Below are 24283 nucleotides of genomic sequence, written 5' to 3' on the forward strand. Positions count from 1 at the left end.
CATCACTGCCTGGTATGGCAACTGCTCGGCATCCGACTAAGGCGCTACAGAGGGCCCAAGCTTCCTGCCATCCAGGACCTATATACTAGGCAGTGTCAGAGGAAGGCCCAAAAAATTGTCAAAGACTCCAGTCACCCAAGTCACTGTTGCTACTCGCTGTTTATTATCTATACATAGTCACTTTACCCCTACCTACATGTACAAATTACCTCGACTAACCTGTACCCCTGCACATTGACTCGGTACCGGTACCCCCTGTATATAGCCTCCTTATGTTATTTTATTGTGTTACTTTGTATTTAATTTTTTTACTTTAACTCTATTTCTTGAACTGCATTGTTGGTTAAGGGCTTGTAAGTAAGCGTCTCACCGTAAGGCCTACACCTGTTGTATTCGGCACATGTAACAAATAACATTTGATTTGATCTTTAATAATTTATATATTTTTTAAGTATTGACCTTGGGCGAATCGATGTAGTTGGAACTGAGTTCCACACAGCCTTGTCTCTGCACCATGTAGTTGAGTTTAGTCAGTTAACGTTACATAAATCAACTCGAGCAATGACCGAGCGGTCTGTTCTGAGGGAAAAGCCACTTAGCGATAGGGATCTTATAGTGCCAGTATCTACATGTTTGCATAGAAATTGTGCAAAATGCATATAATATTATAACGATAGCTAGTCATATATTTGACAACATGGTCTCATAAACGGCATCGTAAAGCAGTATCATCCTACCTGTCCTCAGAGACGCTGATCACCCCGTCCTCCTTTGGAATTATAACGGCAGTGTTCACAACATCTTGGGAAGCCTCGATTTTGTTGAGCAGAACAGGCGTCCGAGTCTGTGGTTTGGGTTGTATTTCTGCCGCCATGCCGCAGGTATATAGCTCTCCGTAACATAACACCCTAGTCGAGCCGCATAGGCATTCTGGCATGTAGTAGCTATCAAGCTAGAAGCAGTTTGAACACAGCGACCCGTGTGTTGTAACAGCCAAAGATGCTGCTAGTCAGCTGACAGGATATTCACCTACGACGCCCCTGTTCGCACCATAGATGTGCACGGAAAAAAACTAGAACGGCTAGGCTGCCGTAAATTGCAATATTATTAATGTTTTAATTGTTACTGTATATGCAAATGTAACAAATTATATTAATGACCACATACTGATGAAATCACATCAGTTATGTGATATTCAGCATTCTTACTATGTAAACAGTTATGCTAAATAGAGAGCAATATTAATGACGTATTTTTGTAGGCACTAACCGAGGCAGGCTCACTCCGCCATGGCTCGTTGGTCAAAGCAATGACATATGACGTTTCAAAGCCTATTGGGAAATGCCATGCGGGAAGTATATAGCTCCTTCGCCAGTTTTGGCTCTACGTAACATAACACCCTAGTCGAGCCGCATAGGTGTTCGAGGTTGTAGTAGCTAGCAAGCTAGGAGCACTTTGAACACAGCAACCTGTGTGTTGTAACAGCCAAAGATGCTGCTAGTCAGCTGACAGGACATTCACCAACGACGACCATGTTCTCACTATAGATATGCGCGAAAGAAATAGAATGGCTAGGCTGCCGGAAGTTGCAATATTATTAATTATTTACTTGTTACTGTATGTGCAAATGATAAACATGATAAAAATGAGCACATACTGATGAAATCACATCAGTTATGTAATATTCAGCGTTCTTACTATTTAAACAGTTCTGCAAAAAAAATGTTAAATAGGGAACAATATTAATGGCGTCTTTTTGTAGGCACTAACAGAGGCAGGCTAACTGCCATGGTCAAAGCAATGACATATTACATTCAAAGTCAACATTTCTGAATCAATTAGGCTACAGCAGCTGCAGTTCATTGCATAACACCCTACACACTATACAGCATGTATTATCCCATTGAAATTAGAAAATTATGTGCAAATGATAACATCACTTTCGTATGGTAATGACGAAACCTTCAAATTAAATCCAGCATTTCATCACATTACAATATCAATATAGCGTTTTAATCAATAGCCACTTTTTAAGACCAATAATGAAAGATGCAGTGTTGAGACTGGTATGTTGATAATATTGGGCTGTAGAGGAAACACCTGTCTCAGCTAAAGTGGGGTGGAAATTATTCAGTAAGGTCTCTACTAACAAAAAAAAGGGGGACTGTGTCGTACATATCCAGCAGCACTTCGTACTCCGCCCCCTCCATTGCCCCCAATGCAATACAATGTAACCTATATGGAATACATGACTCTAGACAAAAAAAACTTGACTACCTGTCTCAGCTAAAGTGGGGTGGAACATACTCAGTATGGTCTCTAGTTCTAACCAAATATGTTTTTAAAACTATACATTTTTTATTTTTTTACAAAGACATATGTTTCGTTTTTTAGGGGGCCTGTGAAAAGGCCTGCTGCGGCTTTTTACTCCGCCCCCTCCATTGCCCCCAATGCAATACTGTATATGGAATACATATTGGGCTGTAGAGAAAAAACCTTACTACCTATCCCAGCTAAAGTGGGGTGGAAAATACTCAGTATGGATCTCTACTAACCAAATATGTTTCGCTTTTGAAGGGGACCGTGGACTGTGTCATACATATATCCATTAGCACTCCGTACTCTGCCCCCTCCATTGCTCCCAATGCAATACACATATGGAATAGGCTACATGGGTTGTAGAGAAAAAACTTTACTAACTGTAGCTAGGTTTCCATCCAATTGGCGATAGATTTTCATGTGAATATTCTAAACTCCACATAAAAATAAAAAAAAATCGAATTTTCCCACCAGAAACCATGTTTCCATCCAGTTTTTATGTGTGTAGTCATACCCTATATAAAGAAAATCATGACAGCTGTGATGGAAACAGGTAGTTTTTGTACAATAAATGCCAACAGATAATTTGTTAATTCCACATGGTGAAATTAATTATGCGACAAATGGTGGTGAAAACGCCTTTATGCGTAAATATTAATATAATAACCATCATATCGAAGTAAACGTGGACTCGCGCGATAATGGTGTGTGGTCCCCCCACTATGACTCGGTTCACCCTGCAGTTTATTAGGCTACATATTAAATAGATTATTATGCACTTCACAAGGTGGTGAAAGTGCACGGTGATCTTGATGTTTTCCAATAAATACATAGTCTTATAGAGCTCGCCAGTTTGTAGTCCTAAAACCCGGAAATAAGTTACCTCTGGTTCGTTCAGCCATCCCTATGGGAAAATGAATGGGGATATAATAGAGATTTGGAATAAAGGTCGAAAATAAGGTCGGAGGTTAACAGGCTGAGATCTTATAAATGTTGTGCTATGAGATAATAGCAGTCAGTTAACATTACCTTTTATGAATTATGAAGCCTTTATGTGATTGATGTGTTTTTTTATTATTAGCCAACATAGGCCTACATTCTTCCAAATTCACAAAAAGGGACGTTAGATTATGAAGATTATCTCATAGAACAAGACGTATAAGATCTCCTAAACCTGTGTTTACCACAGACCTTATTTTTGGCGTTTATCCAAAAACCCTAGAAAAACGCCATTCATTTTCCTCATCGGCTTTGTCCAACGAACCATGGCGGAGTTAATGCCTACAAAATGACGACATTACTAGTTCTCTCTATTCTGGTGACACGATGATTGATGCTTGTCTGCTGTTTGACAAATAAAAATATTCTCGTTTTGAGGCCTATATTCATAATAATCTCATCATGTAGACTAGCCTACCCACACTGTATCTGCGAGTTGTTGGCTAGAGCGCACGTGCCAAGACCAGAGTAGGCACATTTGCTATTTAACACAATTACGAAGTTTTTGTGACAAAACTATCAGTAGAGTTGAAAATGTGATGGAAACACATTGAACTTTAGATTTGTAAAATGTAGGGTACATGAAAACTTAAGCGAAAAAGTAGGTTACATTTTGTGTCCGTTTGGTGGAAACACCACTGGTGGGAAAATGCGCGTTCTTTTCTTTATGCGGATGTTTTAATATTCGCATGAAAATCTATAGGCACTGATGGTTTGTCACAAAAAATGTTACGTTATATAGGCTAGCGAATGTGCCCACTCTTGTATTGGCACTGCACGAGCCAACAGCTCGCAGATAGGCTACACTGCATGTATAGTCAATAGTATACACGATCAGATTATTATGGACAAAAGAGATACATTATTTTTATTTGTCAAATGGCAGCCAAGCATCGACATCATGTCACCACAATAAGAACCTCGATATTTATTGGAAAGGACCATCAAGCTAAACAGCGTGCAATTTCACCACCCTGTGAAGTTCACCATAACATATTTAAACTGTAGCCTAATTAACTCCATGCTTGCCCGAGTCGAAGTGGGAGGACCACACAACATATTATATCAACATTTATTCTCGCATCATTTACCGACACAAAAATATCCCTCCTTGTCTAGCGTATTTTGTTTTGTCAACATTTGGAAAGTTTACCGACAAATTTGCTGTTTCCATCAGGCCCATTTTAGGCCTACTTTACTCGCATAGAAATGTTGGATGGAAACCTGATTTAGTCCCAGCTAAACTGGGTTTTTTACTCTGCCCCATGCCCCAATGCAATATAATACATATTGGGTTGTAGAGAAAACCACTATAGAAAAAACTTTCCAACCTGTCTCAGCTAAAGTGTTTAGGTAAAGTGTCTATTTATATGGCCCCTGTGCCCTATGCCTCTGTCATAGAAATATATATAATATAGTGGTATAATTAATAATAGAATGTATGATTTCTTTGATGATTATTTGTTGATTTTTAAAGAAGAGTCCTTCATGTTTGAGTTGCCATGGAGATTCCTCTCGGAATTTGGCGCCCAGGACGGCATTCTGGGATTACAGGGTCTCCCCAAACTGTCATGGCGTCCTAGGAAGATGGCGACTACCATTCAGCAGGCGTTGCTGGATTTCGTAACCATTTAAATTCAAGGAATTGGAGACATAGGTAACAAAACTGTGGACATATGTGTTATAGAGCAAGCCTCAGTTGTCTGCATGCATATTGTTGGTTTGGTGCGACGAGTCGAGTCAAATAATCTACCAACTGCTAGCAAGCTAGTCGAATGAATGAGGCCGCGGGTGCTGATTCGGCGTGTCTGTTAGATAACCCGTAGTGGCTAACTAGCTAGCTTTAAAGTTCACACAAGTATTAAAAGTAGCTACGCTTAAGATAGCTAACTTGTTGTTGGACCATTGTTGAGTGGGTTTAAAAATGACACAATCCTCTCGTTGATAACTAGCTAGCTTTAGCGTGCTACGCTAGCTAGTTGACTCTAGCTAACTAGCTAGTACTAGCGGGTAACGTTACTTTACTTAGCTACTTTGGTTGCTATGTAGCTACCCAGCAAACTAGCTTGCTAACTCTTAGCCAGTGTTTAGCACACTTGTTGTTTTTATCTACCTAACATACGTTACCTAGCAAGTGTTATTGCCAGTTGATATGGACGATTACAAAAAGGTTGCCTGTAAGTGGGCCATTGGTTATGTAATACTGCTGCAGTGTTTTTATTTTTGTGTGCCCAGACTCAGTGTAACCATGAGGACATTCATGGCAGTTTGTTTAACGGTAACGATGTAATTCATTTGTATTGTCTTGACATTCTGAAACAACCAGGGGTGTATTCATTATTTGGATTCAGTTGCAAAACGTTTCGTCTGTTGCAAAACGTTTTGCAATGGAAACGGTTTATTCTAGGAAGTAGGAAGGACACAAACAAAAGGGGAGGGACCTACCTGAATTTGTCCAATAGGAACACTCGTTTTCGTTGCAAAAGGTTTTAGTTTGGAGTAGGCCTAAACGGTTTCTATTGCAAAACGTTTTGCAACAGATGGAACATTTTGTAACGGAATCTGACTAATCAACACATCCCTGTTGAGTGCCCTGGAGTAACTGTTCTGTTTTTCCCTGTAGAGTGACAGACAAGGCCCAGGAGAACAGTGACAGGGGCCAGAGGTTTTCAGGCTGTCACTCAATCCCACACAGAGCTGATAAAATGGAGTGTGCAGTGGACACTCTGCAAGGTGTGTGATCAAGATTTACAATAGAAATATCCCTGTAGTGTGATGGATGGTTATCCTCACATAAAGGGTTATACCTAAATATGGGAAATTCATGACCAATAAATGTAACCAACCTTTCCTTGGTGATACTTCTTAAATTCTCATTTGGAAAGCACCGGTGTCTTATAAACGCCTGTTTCTAGTTGCTGGTGGAACTCCGATTTAATGAGGAAATATTCAGAAAGATATTAAATCCACTTTTTGTACCAAGTGAGAAATGCCTCTCACCTGTGTGACATATCTTTGTTTGGGTTGCACTGTGTGGCATGCTGTCGCCTTGTTCTACGGCCACGTTGCTTAGAAATGACGACTAGTTCTGCCTCCCGAGTGGCACAGTGGTCTAAGGCACTGCATCACAGTGCTAACTGTGCCACTAGAGATCCTGGTTCGAGTCCAGGCTCTGTCGCAGCCGGCCGCGACCGGGAGACCCATGGGACGGTGCACAATTGGCCTAGCGTTGTCCAGGTTAGGGGAGGGTTTGGCCAGCAGGGATGTTCTTGTCCCATCGCGCACTAGCGACTCCTGTGGCGGGCCGGGCGCAGTGCACGCTGACACAGTCGCCAGGTGTACAGTGTTTCCTCCGACACATTGGTGCGGCTGGCTTCCGGGTTAAGCGGGCGTTGTGTCAAGAAGCAGTGCGGCTCGGTTGGGTTGTGTTTCGGAGGACGCACAGCTCTCGACCTTCGCCTCTCCCGAGTCCGTACGGGGGTTGCAGCGATGGGACAAGACTAACTACCCCCCACCCAAAAAATAATAATAATAAAAATAAGAAATTACTAGTTCCAGCTAAGATGTTGGGAAATGTGAGATGTCTGGCAGCTAAGATGATGAGAGATCTCCACACTCGGTACAAATGAATATTCTCTGGTTATCGGAGTTTCACCAGCAACTGGAAACAGACACCAGTGGCCAGACATGCTCCGGAACTTTGGCGACTAGTAAGTATTTTCAGCATATGTCAATGTGTAGTATATACATGCATAATCTATGAGCAGAATTACTCTCTCACCTCAATTAAAGACGAAATTCCTAGTTTGAAAGCAACTGTTTTCTGGAAGCTGGGGGGAGAGAGATTATCCCTTTGTATTCAATTTTGAAACAAGAATAAACCTTTCTCACTCATGCCATATATGCCACTTTTTTAACGAGAAGTTGCTTTTTAGGGGCATTCGCTCTTTAAGGAAGTATCTGCAAGTAAATGTTTGTTGAAAGTTTCTTTGCTGTGCTTTCAATAGACCATCGGCTCGACCTCAAGCTAGCTGTAGCTATGCCGCTGGATTGGCTAGATCATGATATGCCAATGACACACACACCAGAGGTTGCCAATTCTCTTCCTGGCCATCATTCGTTAGGAATGTATGTCACATGTTGCTGATGAAACTCACCATACACGTAATTTATCCAGACAAAGAAATGTGATTTGTTAATCTGTAACTAAGGAATGTGATTGGTTAATCTGTGCAGGTGGGGATGATGCAGCAGAGAGTGAACACACTCTAGAGGAAATGTCTGCAAAAGAAGGAAGTGAGATGCCGCACAAGAAGAACAAGAAGCACAAAAAACACAAGGGCAAAAAGAAGAAGAAGAAACGCGGCAAGGGAGAGCGGGCGACCAGCTCAGAGTCGGCTCCAGAGTCCGATGTAGAGAAGCCGCCAGTCAGAACCAGAGCAGGGTGAGGCTCCTCCCATTAGAACTAGAACATTGTTTGAGTCCTCCCATTAGAACCACAACAATGAGGAAGTTTGATTAAGCTGAGCTACTGTGCACGTGCTTAACCTACGTCACTTTTGTTTTGAGACGACTTTGCCATCGGCCAGAGCAGGGAACCTGGCTCACGCCCGCCCGGGAAGCAGCCCAGTTCCAAAATGAATGCAATCACTTTTCAACTGGTGCAAACTCCTCCCACCGGAGCAACCTAGGCCAGATAATTGAATCCCCTCACTGCTTGACTCTGCCCATTACAACCAGACCTGTGCTAGACAGAACAGATTGTTGCCTGGTTACCTCTAGATGGTTTCCTCACCAGAATTTAGGAGACAGCAGCAGAAATGTTGTACTAATCAGCCAACAAGCTCTTGTTTGTCTTTATACTATTGGGACGATTGTGAATATTGTATTTATTATATTTGCTGTTATAATAAATGTTTTCTTTGTTGTTTTTAGCTCAAAGAGTGCTGGCCTAGTGGCCTCTGATGCAGGAGCAGACACAAAAGAGGAGGCAACAAAGGACTTGATCACAGGTAAGGAGTGTGGCTCTGGGGTCGGGTGTAGGAAACGAACAGATGCAAAAGTTATTTGTTACTAATGCCTGTGTACCGGTCCTCGCAGATAAACCTGAGATAAGTGATGCTAAATCCAGAAAACACAAAAGACATGTTGGGAAAAAGAAGAAAAAGAGGAGGAGAAAAGGGGAAGAAAAGCAGGAGAAGAACTCACCTTCACACTCCCCATCAGAAAACGAATCTATGTCAGGGACAGATTCTGAGTCTGAGGGGAAGCCAGCTGGCACGGCAGTGCAAGCATTTCCCATGCTGTCTAAGGCCAGACAAGAGGAGAGGGTGTCCTCCCTATGCGTAACTCTCGGCCAAAAAGAGGGATCTCTGAAAATGTGTCAAACCTCAGATGAGGAGTCTGCGGATGCAAGAGGAAAGACGGAAGAGAATGCGCCCCCTGCTGACAGGGATGACCAAACAGTCTCTGTCATAAAGGCAGAAGATCCACGGAGCGACAGGAGCTTCAGCCACACCCAGGAGCTTCCGGACATCATCCCCAAGCAAGGCGGCCAGAGGGAGGAGACCAGAGGAGGATTAGAGCTTGAGCAGGACGGCCAGAAGGAGGACATCAACGCAGGGCAGAGGTCAAATGTGAATAACCATGCTCCCTCCAGGTCAAGGTCACAGTCACTGACGGACACTAAAAGAGCCAGATCGAGTCTTAGTCGTTCGACAAGCCCCAAGCGGTCCAGATCAAGCCGCAGACGTTCACGAAGCCCCAAACGATTGTCTCGATCCGGCTCAAAGAGCATGACTCCCAAGAGGAAGCAGTCTAAGTCCCTTAAAAGGGCAGGACGTAAGTCCCCTTCTTTGTCCCCTAGGACAGGACGTAAGTCTCTTTCTCTCTCCCCTAGAAGAGGATACAAGTCCCCTTCTCTGTCCCCCAGGAGAGGATGGAAGTCTCCTTCTCTGTCCCCTAGAAGAGGATGCAAGTTGTCTCTGTCCCCTCGGAGGGGACGCAAGTCGTCTCCTTTGTCCCCTCGGAGGGGACGCAAGTCGTCTCCTTTGTCCCCTCGGAGGGGACGCAAGTCGTCTCCTTTGTCCCCTCGTAGGGGACGCAAGTCGTCTCCTTTGTCCCCTCGGAGGGGACGCAAGTCGTCTCCTTTGTCCCCTCGGAGGGGACGCAAGTCGTCTCCTTTGTCCCCTCGGAGGGGACGCAAGTCGTCTCCTTTGTCCCCTCGGAGGGGAAGCAAGTCGTCTCCTTTGTCCCCTAGGAGGGGACGCAAACTGTCTCCTTTGTCCCCTAGGAGGGGACGCAAACTGTCTCCGTCTCCAAGACAAGGGCGGCGGTCTGAGTCCAGGCCTCGCAGTCGTGTCAGGAGGTTGAGGACCAGAACCCCTCCCCCTCGTCGTGGTAGGCGCTCGAGATCCCGCTCGCCTGTGAGGCTGACTCGCCGCTCACGCTCCAGATCTAGACGGCTCCGTCGCTCCCGGTCCCCGTCTCGCAGGAAGAGGTCCCCCCCCAGGACACGACAGTCCCGGTCTCCGGTCAGGAGATGCAAGCGGACTCGCTCCCGCTCCGTCGTGATCCTGAAGAGGAACAGGAAAGGCTCACTGTCCAAATCCCCAACCGGCAAGAACAACAAGTCCCGCTCCAGGAGCTGCAGGAAATCCAGGTCACCAGTACAGAAAACACTTTCTAGATCACCGAAGCGGAGCAGGACAAAGTCCAGATCCCCAAGACGCAGTAAAACATCAACATCACCATGTAACAGGTCTCATACTCCTAAATCCAAATCCCTGAAAATAAGTAAGCATTCAACATCAAAATCACCCAAAAGAGACATATCGAAATCCAGATCTGTCTCAAGCGACAGGCAATCTGAGAGCGTATCCCCAGAACGCTCAAGATCCAGGTCTACTGCCAAAGACCTGAAGTCTCCGAAATTGTCCGACAAACATACTGCAGACAAGACTGTGAATGATGAAGCGCCTATGAAGCCTCTTGGGGAGGCTGTAGCAGCAGCTGCAGCAGGGCCTTGGAAACCCCTCCCTTGGGCTGCAGCCTCCAGTTCTATCATACACGGCAAGCCAGTGACTGGGCAGGCTGACGAGAGCAGCTCTGAGATTCCATCTGAAGACCACGACTCCGTAGCAGAAGACCCAAAGGGGGCAAGAAGCCCAACAAGCTCCTCCTCTGAAGAGCCAGATGAGCATGCTACCTCCAGGTCTGTTTCACCAGAGACCGTTCCTGCTGATCGCCGCTACAGGTCCTCATCTTCTAAATCCTCCATCAAGAAGACATCATCCTCAAAACAACGGCAGTCCTCAACATCAGCATCTCCTGCCAGGAAGTCCCACTCACCTGCCGGCAGAAAGATGTCCACCTCTCTCTCACGGAGGTGCTCCCGGTCCAAGTCCACCTCTCCCTCTCAGTCCATGTCTGCCTCCAGAAGGAGACGTTCCAAGTCCCCAGCCAGGAAAAGGAAGTCTGTCTCCCCCCCTGCCAGACGGAAGAAGAGGTCCAAGTCCAGAAGTCCTGCCCGGCGCAAGAGATCACGCTCTAAGTCACCAGCACGGCGCAGGAAGTCACGGTCCAAGTCCAGGACCAAGCGCTCCAAGTCCCGCTCCCCGGTCAGAAGGAAGAGGTCCAAATCCACAGACCGGAGCAAACGCCCCAAGTCTCGTTCTCCAGGCCGGAGGAGAAGGTCCGGGTCGCGACGGCGCCGACCCATCATGCGCAATCGCTCGTTTGACCGGCGCGACCGATGGAAACGAGAACCAAGCCACTCGCCCATCCTCATCCTCCGCAAGCGCCGGTCCACATCTCGAACCCGCCGTAGTGCCAGCAAGACCCCTCCTCGTCTCACTGAGCTGGGTAAGACTACAACTATGGAGTTCTCTGGAACCCTCTTCCCGACAGCTAAAGGTACGAAGTTTCTGCGCGTGTGCAGGATTCTCTATTTTACGCACAGTCTCTGCTCTACTCGTTTCGGCTACCCAGAGTACAGGCTACTCTGGCGAATGAATGGTGCTTGTTTAATAAAGTTAGATCAAGGCTGAATCAATGTCTGCAAGATCACATAATGGTAGTGTTCTACTGAATATAATAGCATAGTATAACGTTACTGTAAGACAAAAAACACCACCTAATTTCTTATGAGATTTTAGGACGATTGTGCAAATAGTCGCATTTCTCTGTGGCAAAAACTCAACCGCATGCACCACTAGGCAAAATATGTGCTTTGATTGTAACAAAACACAGGTATGCTACAGTTTAACACAATTTGCTCTAAAATTTGCTCACTGTACATTTTACATTTACATTTTAGTCATTTAGCAGAAGCTCTTATCCAGAGCGACTTACAGTTAGTGAGTGCATACATTTTCATACTGGCCCCCCGTGGGAAACCCACAACCCTGGTGTTGTAAGCGCCATGCTCTACCAACTGAGCTACAGGGGACTAATTCAAAACGACACTGTAGGCTATTTCGAACAACACTGTTGCTAGCTCCAGAAGATCTAAATGCATATCCCCATGAAACTGATTGATGCTGCATGGACGTTTCACCGGTAAAACTTAGACTTGAATGTGACCATTCGCACAATCATCATCTAGTTTCTTATGATATTTTAGGGTGTTTTTGTCTTACAGTAATGTTATACTATGCTATTATATTCTGTTCTGTTATGTAGAACACTATGTTTATGCTATCTCGCAGACAATGATTCAGCTTTGATCCAACTTTATTAAACAAGCACCATTCGCCAGAGTAGCCTGTTCTCTGGGCAGCTGAACGAGTAGAGCAGAGACTGTGCGTAAAGTGGAGAATCCCGCAAATGCGCAGAAGATTAGGACCTTCAGCTGTCGGGAAGAGGGTTCCAGAGAAATTGGATCCGCAGCCACACCATATATACACCAATCCAATGTATTGTCATTGTTAAGTAGCCTCAGTTTAATGGTGGCTGTTCTTGGCACCTTAGAACAGATTAGGTGTGAGAATGTAGTCTGAAATTCCACTGTTGACAGATGTCTGTTCCCTCCTTTCTCTTTCCTCTCCCCTTTCTCTATTCACAGACAAAGACCAGCTCCTGGAGATAGCGAAGGCCAATGCAGCCGCCATGTGTGCTAAAGCAGGTGTGCCCATTCCAGAGAGTCTGAGACCCAAGGCCATCCTCCAGCTTCCCTTGCCCAACCCAGCCCCAACCCCTCTGAATCTGCCTCTTCCCCTGCCCTTGCCTCTCAACATGCCCGGCATGGGAATGCCCAACATGAACATGCCCAACATGAACATGCCCAACATGAATATGGGCAATATGTCCAATATGGCCATGAGTGCTGCCATGGCCAGTATGAAAGCTGCCACCATGACTGCAGCCCTCACCAACATGGCCCAGATGTCAAACATGCCCCAGATGGCTCCCCTCCCCACCATCACCAACAAGCCCCCTCCTAGCCAGGCTCCCCAAACAACCCTTCCCCCCCTCAACCTGGACCACATAGAGGAGGTGAAGAGGAAGGTGACTCAGCAGGCCAACATCTACAGCATCAAGGAGCTCACCGAGGTAATACTTACAAGAGACTTGTAATGAATGTAATAACAAAGATGTACTTGATCCATTGTGGATGTAGACCCCCCATGATGTATTACAGCAAGCATAAAACTTTAGCTCAGACTCCCATTTGTATTGATTTAGGCAATTAAGCCCTCTATCTACTTTCACAGAGTCATGATCTCGTGGATACCATTTTTATGTCTCTGCATGCAGTTTGAAGGAAGTTGCTAACTGCGCTATTGCTAACTAGCTTTAGCGCAATGACTGGAAGTCTATGGTAACTGCTAGCATGCTAGTAGATGCCATAGTCTTCCAGTCATTGCGCTAATGCTATTTATCATTGGCTCACAAAACTACATGTAACTTCCTTCATACTGGATGCAGAGACCTAAAAATGATATCCATGACTTTATCTGACTATGGGGGAGTAGATAAAGGGATTCATTGTCAAAATCCCGAAGTATACTTTAAGGTTACAAACATGAATAGAATGAACCTGCATCTTACTGACAAGTCACCCGGTTCCAGATGTTTTATGTAGTTATGTGTATTGAAGTTACAAGCACGACAAGACTAGACTGTGAAGAATACTGTGTTGTTTGGGGGGTTCTCTTATATTACTCTGACTGAGTTGACTTCACAATGATTTATGTTTCTAATATCATTCTGTGTGTGTAGAAATGTAAGATGATAGCGGCGAATAAAGAGGAGATGGCCATAGCGAAGCCGCACGTGTCTGATGACGAGGATGAGGACAGGAAGCCCCGTAGCAAGAGCTTCTTAAGTGTAAGAACTCCCATCCTTCATCCTAACATTCACCTATCATACATCCAAACGTTCACGCACATTAGATGAATGAGGAGTAGTAGAGTGATGACATTGTAACTTTGACTTTTCTCTCTATTCCGCAGTAACTTTCTTTGGGGCGCATCAGAGGCACTCCCCATGGATACCATCACCGGGTGGACAGAAGTGCAGGTTGTTGTGGATACAGAGCAGGAACCGTGTCAGATACTGCCAGCCCGTGTTCCCTGGACAATCATTCCCTTCCCTGCCCCTCCCATCAGTGCTCTAGCTGTCTGGGGAAGTGTTTGAAACGTCAGTGATCCTGTGTCCTATTCCAAAGACTGGCCTGAGTGTTCCTGTGTGTCATTGGACGGATTGGAGTGTGTACAGTGTGGTTACTCCTAGCTTCTACATGTTGCTCAGACAGAGCTCTCTGGACAATGACTGAAGCAAAAGGAAAGAAGGAACATATTTTCTATGTTTTGGCGACCCTTTCTAATGTTAAACTACTGTTAATTTTTTATTGTGTTCAGTAATTAAATTTCCAGCTCATGGTTCCTTTAGTGACATTTTAACCTGTAATTAAGTGAACTGCTCGGACTGCTCTCGGCACGCTCAGACACACAAATACACACATCAGTAATATGATGGTCAAGTGTGTCCTTACTGACGGGCAGAACGACCAGGTCTCTCCATTGAGAAGACAAGCTTATCAGGGCTTTGTAGGATCCACTCTAAATGTTTTGTCACTTCTCTATATGTGGTAGTATAATTAACTGATGTAGTATTTAGCTGTTTTAATGACTGAAAATACATTTTAGGATTTCCTTGGTCAGTAGTAGGGTATTATTTGGCTGGCTTTGTACATAATGTGTTGATTATTAAAGGAAACCAAAAAATGACCTGTTATGTTCTTGATGTAGGAGTCTAACTTTTAAGGTCCCCTTCTTTTCTAAATCTTTACCTCTAGGTCAGAAGTACTGCAGGGGTGTATTCATTACATCAATTCTGTTGCAAAACGTTTATTAAATGGAAGCAAATTAAACAGAGGGACCTACCTGAATTTCTCCAATAGAAACTCATTTTAATAGCAAAACGGAACATTTTGCAACTGTTTGGACTAATTACCACCAATGTACTGTATATTCTTTCATTCTAATCAGACTGATTCAGACCTGGTAGACCAGAGGTGCGTTCAGTTCGCTTGAACGTTTGCTACATTGTGAAACGGTTTCCACTGAACAACATGTTTCACCAAAATGTTCTTGTACGTTCTTGAACAGACTTTGAGGTACGTTTGCTCCAGTTTGGTGAGGGTGGCGAGGTGTGGCTTGAAGCAATAAGTGACGTATTTAAAGGGCAGTGGCCGTGCTGACAGCATTCCCCAACCCATAACCCCTCCCTGATTTTCATTAGGTCGTTCAGTACAGCACCGTTTCCATTCAATTGAACGTTCCAGAATGTAAAAACGCATTGAACGTACCCCAGGTGAGTGTTATGTCTGACCTCACAGCTATATGACTAACTCTGAGCCGTGTGACTAAGTTTAACCCCTCTCCCATTCGTTCCACATGGAGAACTCTTATCGACCTCAGCTAGGGATCTAGTGCTAATGAGTCCTGAGGGTGGACTGGAGTTCCTTCTGCCTGGCACTTCGCTGGGTCCTAAAGATCCACAGTTCAATGTTTTACTGTCCCTTATTTGGGCATTTCAGACTGCACGTTCGGAGCAGGGCCAAGGGTGTATCCATTATTTGGAGTACGTTGCAACGGAAACCATTTACTGTTTACTCTAGGAACCAAGAACGGAAGCACAAACGGAGCTAACAAAATGAAATGTTGAGGGACCTACCTGAATTTGTCCAATAGAAACTCTTGTTTTCGCTGGCAAAATGTTTTCAGTTTGAAAAAAACAGTTTCTGTTGAAAAATGTTTTGCAACGGAATCCTATTAATGAATACACCCCAGTTATGATCTTGTTGTTTGGACCATGTTGGCCCAAAGGCTCATGGAAGCTCTTTAGTATAAAAAATAATTGATGGAAGATCAATGGTGGAACACTTTTGAAAGCTGGACCATGGTGCCAGGAAAAGGGGTCACACACACTCACTAGGCAACCCCAGTCAGTCCGCTAAATTCTGGTGGAGAGATCAGAGCTGAACTGGTTTCAGAGTTAGATAGTGAGAATGCCAGACTTTTCTGAGGAAGGGGTGGACCACTACCTACTGAATCAAGTGAGGATCATATGCTGCTACGTAGTGTGTGTGTCGTTGTTATTGTGTGTGTGTTAGGTGGACCTGAGGTGCTGGACAGTGGGCAGGTGTTTTGAGAAGGTTTTGAAGATGGTCAGAGATCTGACCGCTGAGGTCAGCAAGATAGACGGACACTTCCAGTCCATCGCCCACGCTGGAGTCAACAACGAGAACATCAAGGTAACACAATGACTTTGATATCTTTCACACAGTGGCCTTCAGTATGTCAATCTACAGAATTATGGGATCCCATCTCTGTGTGTGTGTACAGGACCAGCCTGCCGTGGTGTCTAAATGGGCAGCCATCCTGAGAGGCAGATGTTCCTTCAACCCAGCCATCCAGGTAAGGCCCACTGTACTTGTGTGTGTTAATATTGTGTGTGTGTCTGTGAGGGGTCTGATGATTGTGTGTGTGTGTAGGTCCTGACTCCCAGCCTGGTATTGGTGAGTGTTCCGGTGAGAGGGATGATTGGATATCATTAGCATGTGACTCGTCAGTGGAGATACTATTCTCTGACTGGCTCCCTCCTCCCCACTCCTGTCCATGAGCCAGAGAAACTCCACCAATGGCTGGAGCTGGAGAGCTTCACAAGCCCCGCCCAGGACTGGCAGGGAGGATGTGTTAGAGCAGTTCAAAGAATTAGCCAGTTCAATTTCTTAAATATTCTCAAATAACTCAGTATTGATGTGCATGTGTGTGTATGTGTGTCTTTTATAGGATACCAAAGTGTGTATGGAGAGAGACATTGTTCTGGCCAAGGTGGTCAGTCTTTTCAGAGAACATCTAGAGACCGCCATACAGACCTGTAGCTTCAGTAGTGAGTGTGTGTCAGGGTAGGGTAGGGTAGGGCAGGACAGGGTAGGACAGCAGGGCATTAGACCTATCAGACCTCCCACACATACCTATACCGCCACAGGCAACACACACACGCACACACACGCACGCACAAGGTGTTGGGCCAGAGTAAAATCTATAGACTGACCAGGCCACATGGAAACTGAGGTCAAAGGCTTCTCTCGTAGCCAAAGTACACACACACACACAATCTCTAACCCGATCCTGTATGTGTGCAGGTAAGGTCAGCATCTTGGAGTCTGTGGGTTCGGTAGTGTATGTTGCCATAGAGACGGTGGAGGGTGTGATGGAGGCGGAATTTGTTCCCACAGTGGAGCTGGGAGGTCAGCTGGGAGTCATGCTTACATTTACATTACATTTTAGCCATTTAACAGACGCTCTTATCCAGAGCGACTTACAGGAGCAATTAGGGTTAAGTGCCTTGCTCAAGGGCACATCGACAGATTTTTCACCTAGTCGGCTCGGGGATTAGAACCAGCGACCTTTCGGTTACTGGCACAACACTCTTAACCACTAAGCTACCTGCTTACTAACCCCTACTTCCCTACACACTAAACCCTATAACTTTCTATACCCTAACTTACTTTCTCTTTATCTCTCCCTCTCTCCAGTTGTTTTGGTTGAACCTCATGGCGACGTCTAACTACCACGGGCTGTTGACGTTCTCACGGGCGGAGCAGGCGTTGCTAGGGGGCCTTGACGAAGACGGTGGTTGCCGTAGGAAGTGTTACCATGTCGTCAGACAGCTGAAAGAGGACTCATGGTGTCCTGGAACCAAGCCTGTCATCACAGCCTTCCACCTGCAGGTATCCAATCACAACACAGCGTCTCTGCCCAGGGCCTACCCCCTCCTCAGCAAACCAATCAGCTCTCACCTTTTCAGATGTTTATGATTTTTAAGTTATGTTTATATATTTGTGGTATACATACAGTCATTTTTCTATGTGTCTCTCTGTAACCCCCTCTCTCCCTCTCTCTCTCTACAGACTCTGTTGTTCTGGTGCTGTGAGAAGTTTTCATGTGGGCGACTGGCGCTGTATAAAGGAGTGTGTGCTGCGTGTAGCCAGGAAGCTGTTAAAGCGTGTGAGCCAGCGCTACCTGAAACTCCTACAACCTGCTGTACAGTACCACTACTGAGTTAGACCACACAACCCAGAAGATCAACGTCAGCCTCTACGTCCAATAAGTACCAAGGCAGCAGCTACTCTTCCTGGGGTCCAGCAAAATTAAGGCAGTTGTACAATTTTAAAAACATTATTATGGACAGACTTCTCCCCATCTTAGCTACTGTTGTTGCAATATGTTTTGACCATGACAGTTTACAATCTAGGGTTACTCCACGTGGATGTGTATTTTCCATTTATTTTGCCTCATCCCTCTCAACCATATAATTGTTCAATTCCTCATCAATCCACAGTGATTTAACCGTTTTTACAGTCATTTTCTTAATGGGTGCATGCTTTTTAGTAACTGGGATAAGCAATTTCATAAATGTGTCAAGTGCAGCATTTGGTTGCTTCTCATTACACACTACAGACCAACAAATATTTACATCAACAACATAGGAATCACTACAAAACTTAGTGTATGACCTCTTATACACTATATTAGGCCCATCCTTTGGATCTTTGGTTTTCCTAGATATGGCTACTATATTGTGATCACTACATCTGATGGATTTGGAAACTGCTTTCAAGCTTATTTCTGCAGCATTAGTGAAGATGTGATCAATAAATGTTGATGATTTAATTCCTGTGCTGTTTGTAAATACCCTGGCAGGTTGACTGATAACCTGAACCAGGTTGCAGGCACTAGTTACAGTTTTAAGCTTTCCTTGAGTGGGCAGCCTGATGAAAGCCAGTCAATATTTAAATCACACAGAAAATATCCCTCTGTTGATATCACATACATTATCAAGCATTTCACACGTTATCCAGATACTGACTGTTTGCACTTGGTGGTCTATAGCAGCTTCCAACCAGAATGGGCTTTAAGTGAGGCATATGAACCTGTAGCCATATTACTTCAACAGTATTTAACATGAGATCCTCTCTAAGCTTTACAGGAATGTGGTTCTAAATATAAATGGCCACACCTCCACCTTTGGCATTTCTGTCTTTTCTGTAGTATTACTTCCACTCTATCATCAAAGGTATTATCTAAGTGAATTTCAGAGAATGAATGTCATCTGTTACTAGCAATTTATTGATTTAATTAAACTTGTTTGTTAAGCTACATATGTTAACGTGGGCTACTTTTAGCACTTTTCTGGGATGCTTGATTGTTTTTATTGCGAATCTTAGCGGTGGTAGACATTTACATTTTAGTCATTTAGCAGACGCTCTTATCCAGAGCGACTTACAGTTAGTGAGTGCATACATTATTATTTTTTTCATACCCCCCGTGGGAATCGAACCCACAACCCTGGCGTTGCAAACGCCATGCTCTACCAACTGAGCTACATGCTCAAGTTATTTATGTTAGTGCAGGGTGAGCTGCACACAGTGGACTTCCTGCTAGGGCACACCGCCTCAGTGCTAACAGAATAACTCTGGTTCATAGGCACATAATTACTGCACACAATAGCTATAGGATCAGCAGAGGCATTCAGGGCAGTAAGAGGGACATAAATTAGGTTACTTACTTTGCCACTCCTCAGTAAAAGGCACATGACAGCCCGCTTGGAGTTTGCCAAAAGGCACCTAAAGGACTCTGACCATGAGAAACAAGATTCGCTGGTCTAATGAAACCAAGATTGAACGCTTTGACCTGAATGCCAAGCGTCACGTCTGGAGGAAACCCGGCACCATTCCTACAGTGAAGCATGGTGGTGGCAGCATCATGCTGTGGGGATGTTTTTCAGTGGCAGGGACTGGGAGACTAGTCAGGATTGAGGGAACAATGAACGGAGCAAAGTACAGAGAGATCCTTGATGAAAACCTGCTCCAGAGCGCTCAGGACCACAGACTGGGGCGAAGGTTCAACTTCCAACAGGACAACAACCCTAAGCAAACAACGCAGGAGTGGCTTTAGGACAAGTCTCTGAATGTCCTTGAGTGGTCCAGCCAGAGCCCGGACTTGAACCCGATCGAACATCTCTGGAGAGATCTGAAAATAGCTGTGCAGCGACGCTCTCCATCCAACCTGACAGAGCTTCAGAGGATCTGCAGAGAAGAATGGGAGGAACTCCCCAAATACTGGTGTGCCAACCTTGTAGCGTCATACCCAAGAAGACTCAAGGCTGTAATCGCTGCCAAAGGTGCTTCAACTAAGTACTGAATAAAGGGTCTGAATACTTATGTAAATGTGATATTTCCGTTTTTAATTTATAAATTTGCAAAACATTTCTAAAAACCTGTTTTTGCTTTGTCATTATGGGGTATTGTGTGTAGATTGTTGAGAAAAAAACAACAATTTAATCCATTTTAGAATAAGGCTGTAATGTAGCAAAATTTGGAAAAAGTCAAGGGGTCTAAATACTTTCCGAATGCACTGTAAAACCAATATAATGTAATACGCCATTTAGCAGACGCTTTTATCCAAAGCGACTTACAGTCATGTGTGCATACATTTTTACGTATGGGTGGTCGCGGGGATCGAACCCACAACCCTGGCGTTACAAGCGCCATGCTCTACCAATTGAGCTACAGAGGACCACAATACAGGGTTGTGTTCAGTACAGCATAGCAAAACATTTTGCATCAGAAAATGAATGTCCTTATTAAACAAGTCACAAGTGTTTTTATTATTTACTAAATAAAGTGCTGCGTTTATTATTTTGCATACATTGTTGCTTCTGTTGAAATGGTGGTTAAAAAGTTTCATAGATTGTATGTTCATAAAACACATTTATATCAACTGCCTCTACGTTTATGACCCAGCAGAGTGCAGCATCGCTCCACTCCCTCTGTGTCATCAAATAAAATTGTATTTGTCACATTCTTCGTAAACAACGGATGTAGACGAACAATGAAATGCTTACTTACAGGCCCTTGCCAGCAACGCAGAGAGAGAATAACACAAGGAATAAATACACAATGACTAACAATAACTTGGCTATATACACAGGGTACCAGTACCGAGTCGATGTGCAGGGGTATGAGGTAATTGGGGTAGATATGTACAGTGGGGCAAAAAAGTATTTAGTCAGCCACCAATTGTGCAAGTTCTCCCACTTAAAAAGATGAGAGAGGCCTGTAATTTTCATCATAGGTACACGTCAACTATGACAGACAAATTGAGAAAAAAAATCCAGAAAATCACATTGTAGGATTTTTTATGAATTTATTTGCAAATTATGGTGGAAAATAAGTATTTGGTCACCTACAAACAAGCAAGATTTCTGGCTCTCACAGACCTGTAAGTTCTTCTTTAAGAGGCTCCTCTGTCCTCCACTTGTTACCTGTATTAATGGCACCTGTTTGAACTTGTTATCAGTATAAAATACACCTGTTCACAACCTCAAACAGTCACACTCCAAACTCCACTATGGCCAAGACCAAAGAGCTGTCAAAGGACACCAGAAACAAAATTGTAGACCTGCACCAGGCTGGGAAGACTGAATCTGCAATAGGTAAGCAGCTTGGTTTGAAGAAATCAACTGTGGGAGCAATTATTAGGAAATGGAAGACATACAAGACCACTGATAATCTCCCTCGATCTGGGGCTCCACGCAAGATCTCACCCCGTGGGGTCAAAATGACCACAAAAAATCTCAGAACCACACGGGGGGACCTAGTGAATGACCTGCAGAGAGCTGGGACCAAAGTAACAAAGCCTACCATCAGTAACACACTACGCCGCCAGGGACTCAAATCCTGCAGTGCAAGACGTGTCCCCCTGCTTAAGCCAGTACATGTCCAGGCCCGTCTGAAGTTTGCTAGAGTGCATTTGGATGATCCAGAAGAGGATTGGGAGAATGTCATATGAAACCAAAATAGAACTTTTTTGGTAAAAACTCAACTCGTCGTGTTTGGAGGACAAAGAATGCTGAGTTGCATCCAAAGAACACCATACCTACTGTGAAGCATGGGGGTGGAAACATCATGCTTTGGGGCTGTTTTTCTGCAAAGGGACCAGGACGACTGATCCGTGTAAAGGAAAGAATGAATGGGGCCATGTATCGTGAGATTTTGAGTGAAAACCTCCTTCCGTCAGCAAGGGCATTGAAGATGAAACGTGGCTGGGTCTTTCAGCATGACAATGATCCCAAACACACCGCCCGGGCAACGAAGGAGTGGCTTCGTACGAAGCATTTCAAGGTCCTGGAGTGGCCTAGCCAGTCTCCAGATCTCAACCCCATAGAAAATCTTTGGAGGGAGTTGAAAGTCTGTGTTGCCCAGCGACAGCCCCAAAACATCACTGCTCTAGAGGAGATCTGCATGGAGGAATGGGCCAAAATACCAGCAACAGTGTGTGACAACCTTGTGAAGACTTACAGAAAACGTTTGACCTGTGTCATTGCCAACAAAGGGTATATAACAAAGTATTGAGAAACTTTTGTTATTGACCAAATACTTATTTTCCACCATAATTTGCAAATAAATTCATTAAAAATCCTACAATGTGATTTTCTGGATTTTTTTTCCTCATTTTGTCTGTCCTAGTTGACTTGTACCTATGATGAAAATTACAGGCCTCTCTCATCTTTTTAAGTGGGAGAACTTGCACAATTGGTGGCTGACTAAATACTTTTTTTCCCCACTGTACATATAGGTAGGGATATAGTGACTAGGCAACAGGATAGATAATAAACAGTAGCAGCAGTGTATGTGATGAGTCAAAATAGTTAGTGCAAAAAGGGACAATGCAGATAGTCTGGGTAGCTATTTGGTTAACTATTTAGTCGATTTATGGCTTGGGGGTAGAAGTTGTTTAGGGTCCTGTTGATTCCAGACTTGGTGCATCGATACCGCTTGCCGTGCGGTGTCAGAGAGAACAGTGTATGACTTGGGTGGCTGGAGTCTTTGACAATTTTTAGGGTCTTCCTCTGACACCGCCTGATATAGAGGTCCTGGATGGCAGGGAGCTCAGCCCCAGTGATGTACTGGGCCGTCCGCACTACCCTCTAGCGCGTTGAGGCCGAATGCCAAGAAGTTGCCATACCAAGCGGTGATGCAGCCAGTCAAGATGCTCTCAATGCTGCAGCTGTATAACTTTTTGAGGATCTGAGGGCCCATGCCAAATCTTTTCAGTCTCCTGAGGGGGAAGAGGCGTTGTTGTGCCAGCTTCTTCTCAACTGTGTTGGTGTGTGTGGACCATGTTAATTCCTTAGTGATGTGGACACCGATGAACTGGAAGCTCTCGACCCGCTCCACTACATCTCCTTCGATGTGGATGGGGGCGTGTTCGGCCCTCCGTGTGTGTGACACCTGCAGATGAGATGAGTGTTCCTAAAAGGCCACAGGAGGGAGCTAGTCCTCACATTGCCTCACAGCAGACACCTGAGGCAGGCTTTGAATTGGAAGACATATCAGGCTACTGAATGACAAGGACTGCACTCTGTCCTCCTAGGCACCCTTTTTAGGGATTTGTGTATTTATACCCTCATGCACTGTACTGTATTGGGCTTATGTATGCATACCCTGTTTTTGGTTGATGTTTTTCTATGTTTTCTGAGAAGGTGCAGAGGATGGCGGCAACATAGGGTTCTGAGAGGATGGAGGGATGGAGAGAACGTGTGGAGGAAAATAAATGTGTCTGACGTGATGAATGTTCCCAAACACACTGAAAGAATGACACACACACTCACTCACAACAGTATTTCTAGTAAAGCTGTTACCATTCACACCTCTACATCTTCAGGATCCCATCCATACTAAGGCCTACTGCTCCTACCAGAGTTCTAGCTCTTGGGGGCCCCAAAGTCAGATTTGTGCAGTGCCTAATCTGTTTATAGAACCAGATCATCTATGTAGAGAGAATCAGCTTTGTTGTGTGGCATCATGGGTTAGGGTTAGAGTTAGGGTAGCGTCATGGGAGAGACATGAATCACTGAGCTGACATTAAGGGTTAGGGATTGAGGTGACTGGGTGAGTCATGTCTCTCTCTCTCTCTCACAGACACACACACACACTGTCCACCGGAATGGCCCCAGGAAAGAACACAGACATAGGGTAGTTATTGGATACAGAAGAACACACTAATGTGATGTCATCTTGTGACTTAGTTTGATTGTTTGTTTGAAGGTTGTTTGTCATGAAGCTGTGTGTGTGTGATTGTATGTATTTTACCATGGTGCTGCTATCAATACAATGTGTGGTTTTGGCAAAGCCTAGTATTTTGAAGATATCCTATCCCATTAATGTTCCATCTTGTCTGAGACACAGTTCTCCCAACATGGATTCAGAAGCTAAAATGGGCTGTGTTGTTGTGATTACTGATAGCTTCTCCTGTGGTGTGTGTGTGTGTGTGTGTGTGTGTCTGTCTGTCCCAGCTGATGAGGGTGCATGAATCTATTGGCTGCAGGCTCCATTCAACACTGTCCAATAGCATCTGGAGAGAGACAGAGAGAGAGAGGGAGAAAGAGA

The 24283-nt window shown here is 44.6% G+C and overlaps 2 protein-coding genes and 1 pseudogene across 5 annotated transcripts in view; 2 read left to right on the forward strand and 1 right to left on the reverse strand.

Moving 5' to 3' along the window:
- Positions 1 to 1517, reverse strand: part of LOC121536945 (WD repeat and FYVE domain-containing protein 2) — an 86475-nt gene extending 84958 nt beyond the window's left edge. For all 3 annotated transcript variants that reach the window (XR_005994929.2, XM_041844614.2, XM_041844615.1), the window contains exon 1: positions 738 to 1517. Coding sequence is in view for 2 of the 3 variants with exons in the window: in XM_041844614.2 (XP_041700548.1) it covers positions 738 to 937 (200 nt within the window). In the remaining variant the exon portion in view is untranslated. The remainder of the gene's footprint in view (positions 1 to 737) is intronic.
- Positions 1518 to 4880: 3363 nt separating this feature from the next.
- Positions 4881 to 14549, forward strand: sona (SON DNA and RNA binding protein a). Of its 2 annotated transcripts, XM_041844611.2 has the most exons (8): positions 4881 to 4975; positions 5942 to 6051; positions 7555 to 7762; positions 8254 to 8330; positions 8419 to 11181; positions 12383 to 12870; positions 13540 to 13647; positions 13773 to 14549. In XM_041844611.2, exons 2-8 carry the CDS (start codon positions 6024 to 6026, stop codon positions 13773 to 13775), a joined length of 3675 nt encoding a protein of 1224 aa, XP_041700545.1. In that variant the 5' UTR covers positions 4881 to 4975; positions 5942 to 6023; the 3' UTR covers positions 13776 to 14549. The 2 variants fall into 2 exon arrangements, with proteins under 2 accessions (XP_041700545.1, XP_041700544.1); XM_041844610.2 differs by lacking the exons at positions 4881 to 4975; positions 5942 to 6051 and adding an exon at positions 6821 to 7028.
- Positions 14550 to 15832: 1283 nt separating this feature from the next.
- LOC121536146 lies at positions 15833 to 17940 on the forward strand (annotated as a pseudogene).
- The last annotated feature ends 6343 nt before the right edge of the window (positions 17941 to 24283 follow it).

The sequence above is a fragment of the Coregonus clupeaformis genome, chromosome 23 (assembly GCF_020615455.1).
Source record: "Coregonus clupeaformis isolate EN_2021a chromosome 23, ASM2061545v1, whole genome shotgun sequence".
NCBI lineage: Eukaryota > Metazoa > Chordata > Actinopteri > Salmoniformes > Salmonidae > Coregonus > Coregonus clupeaformis.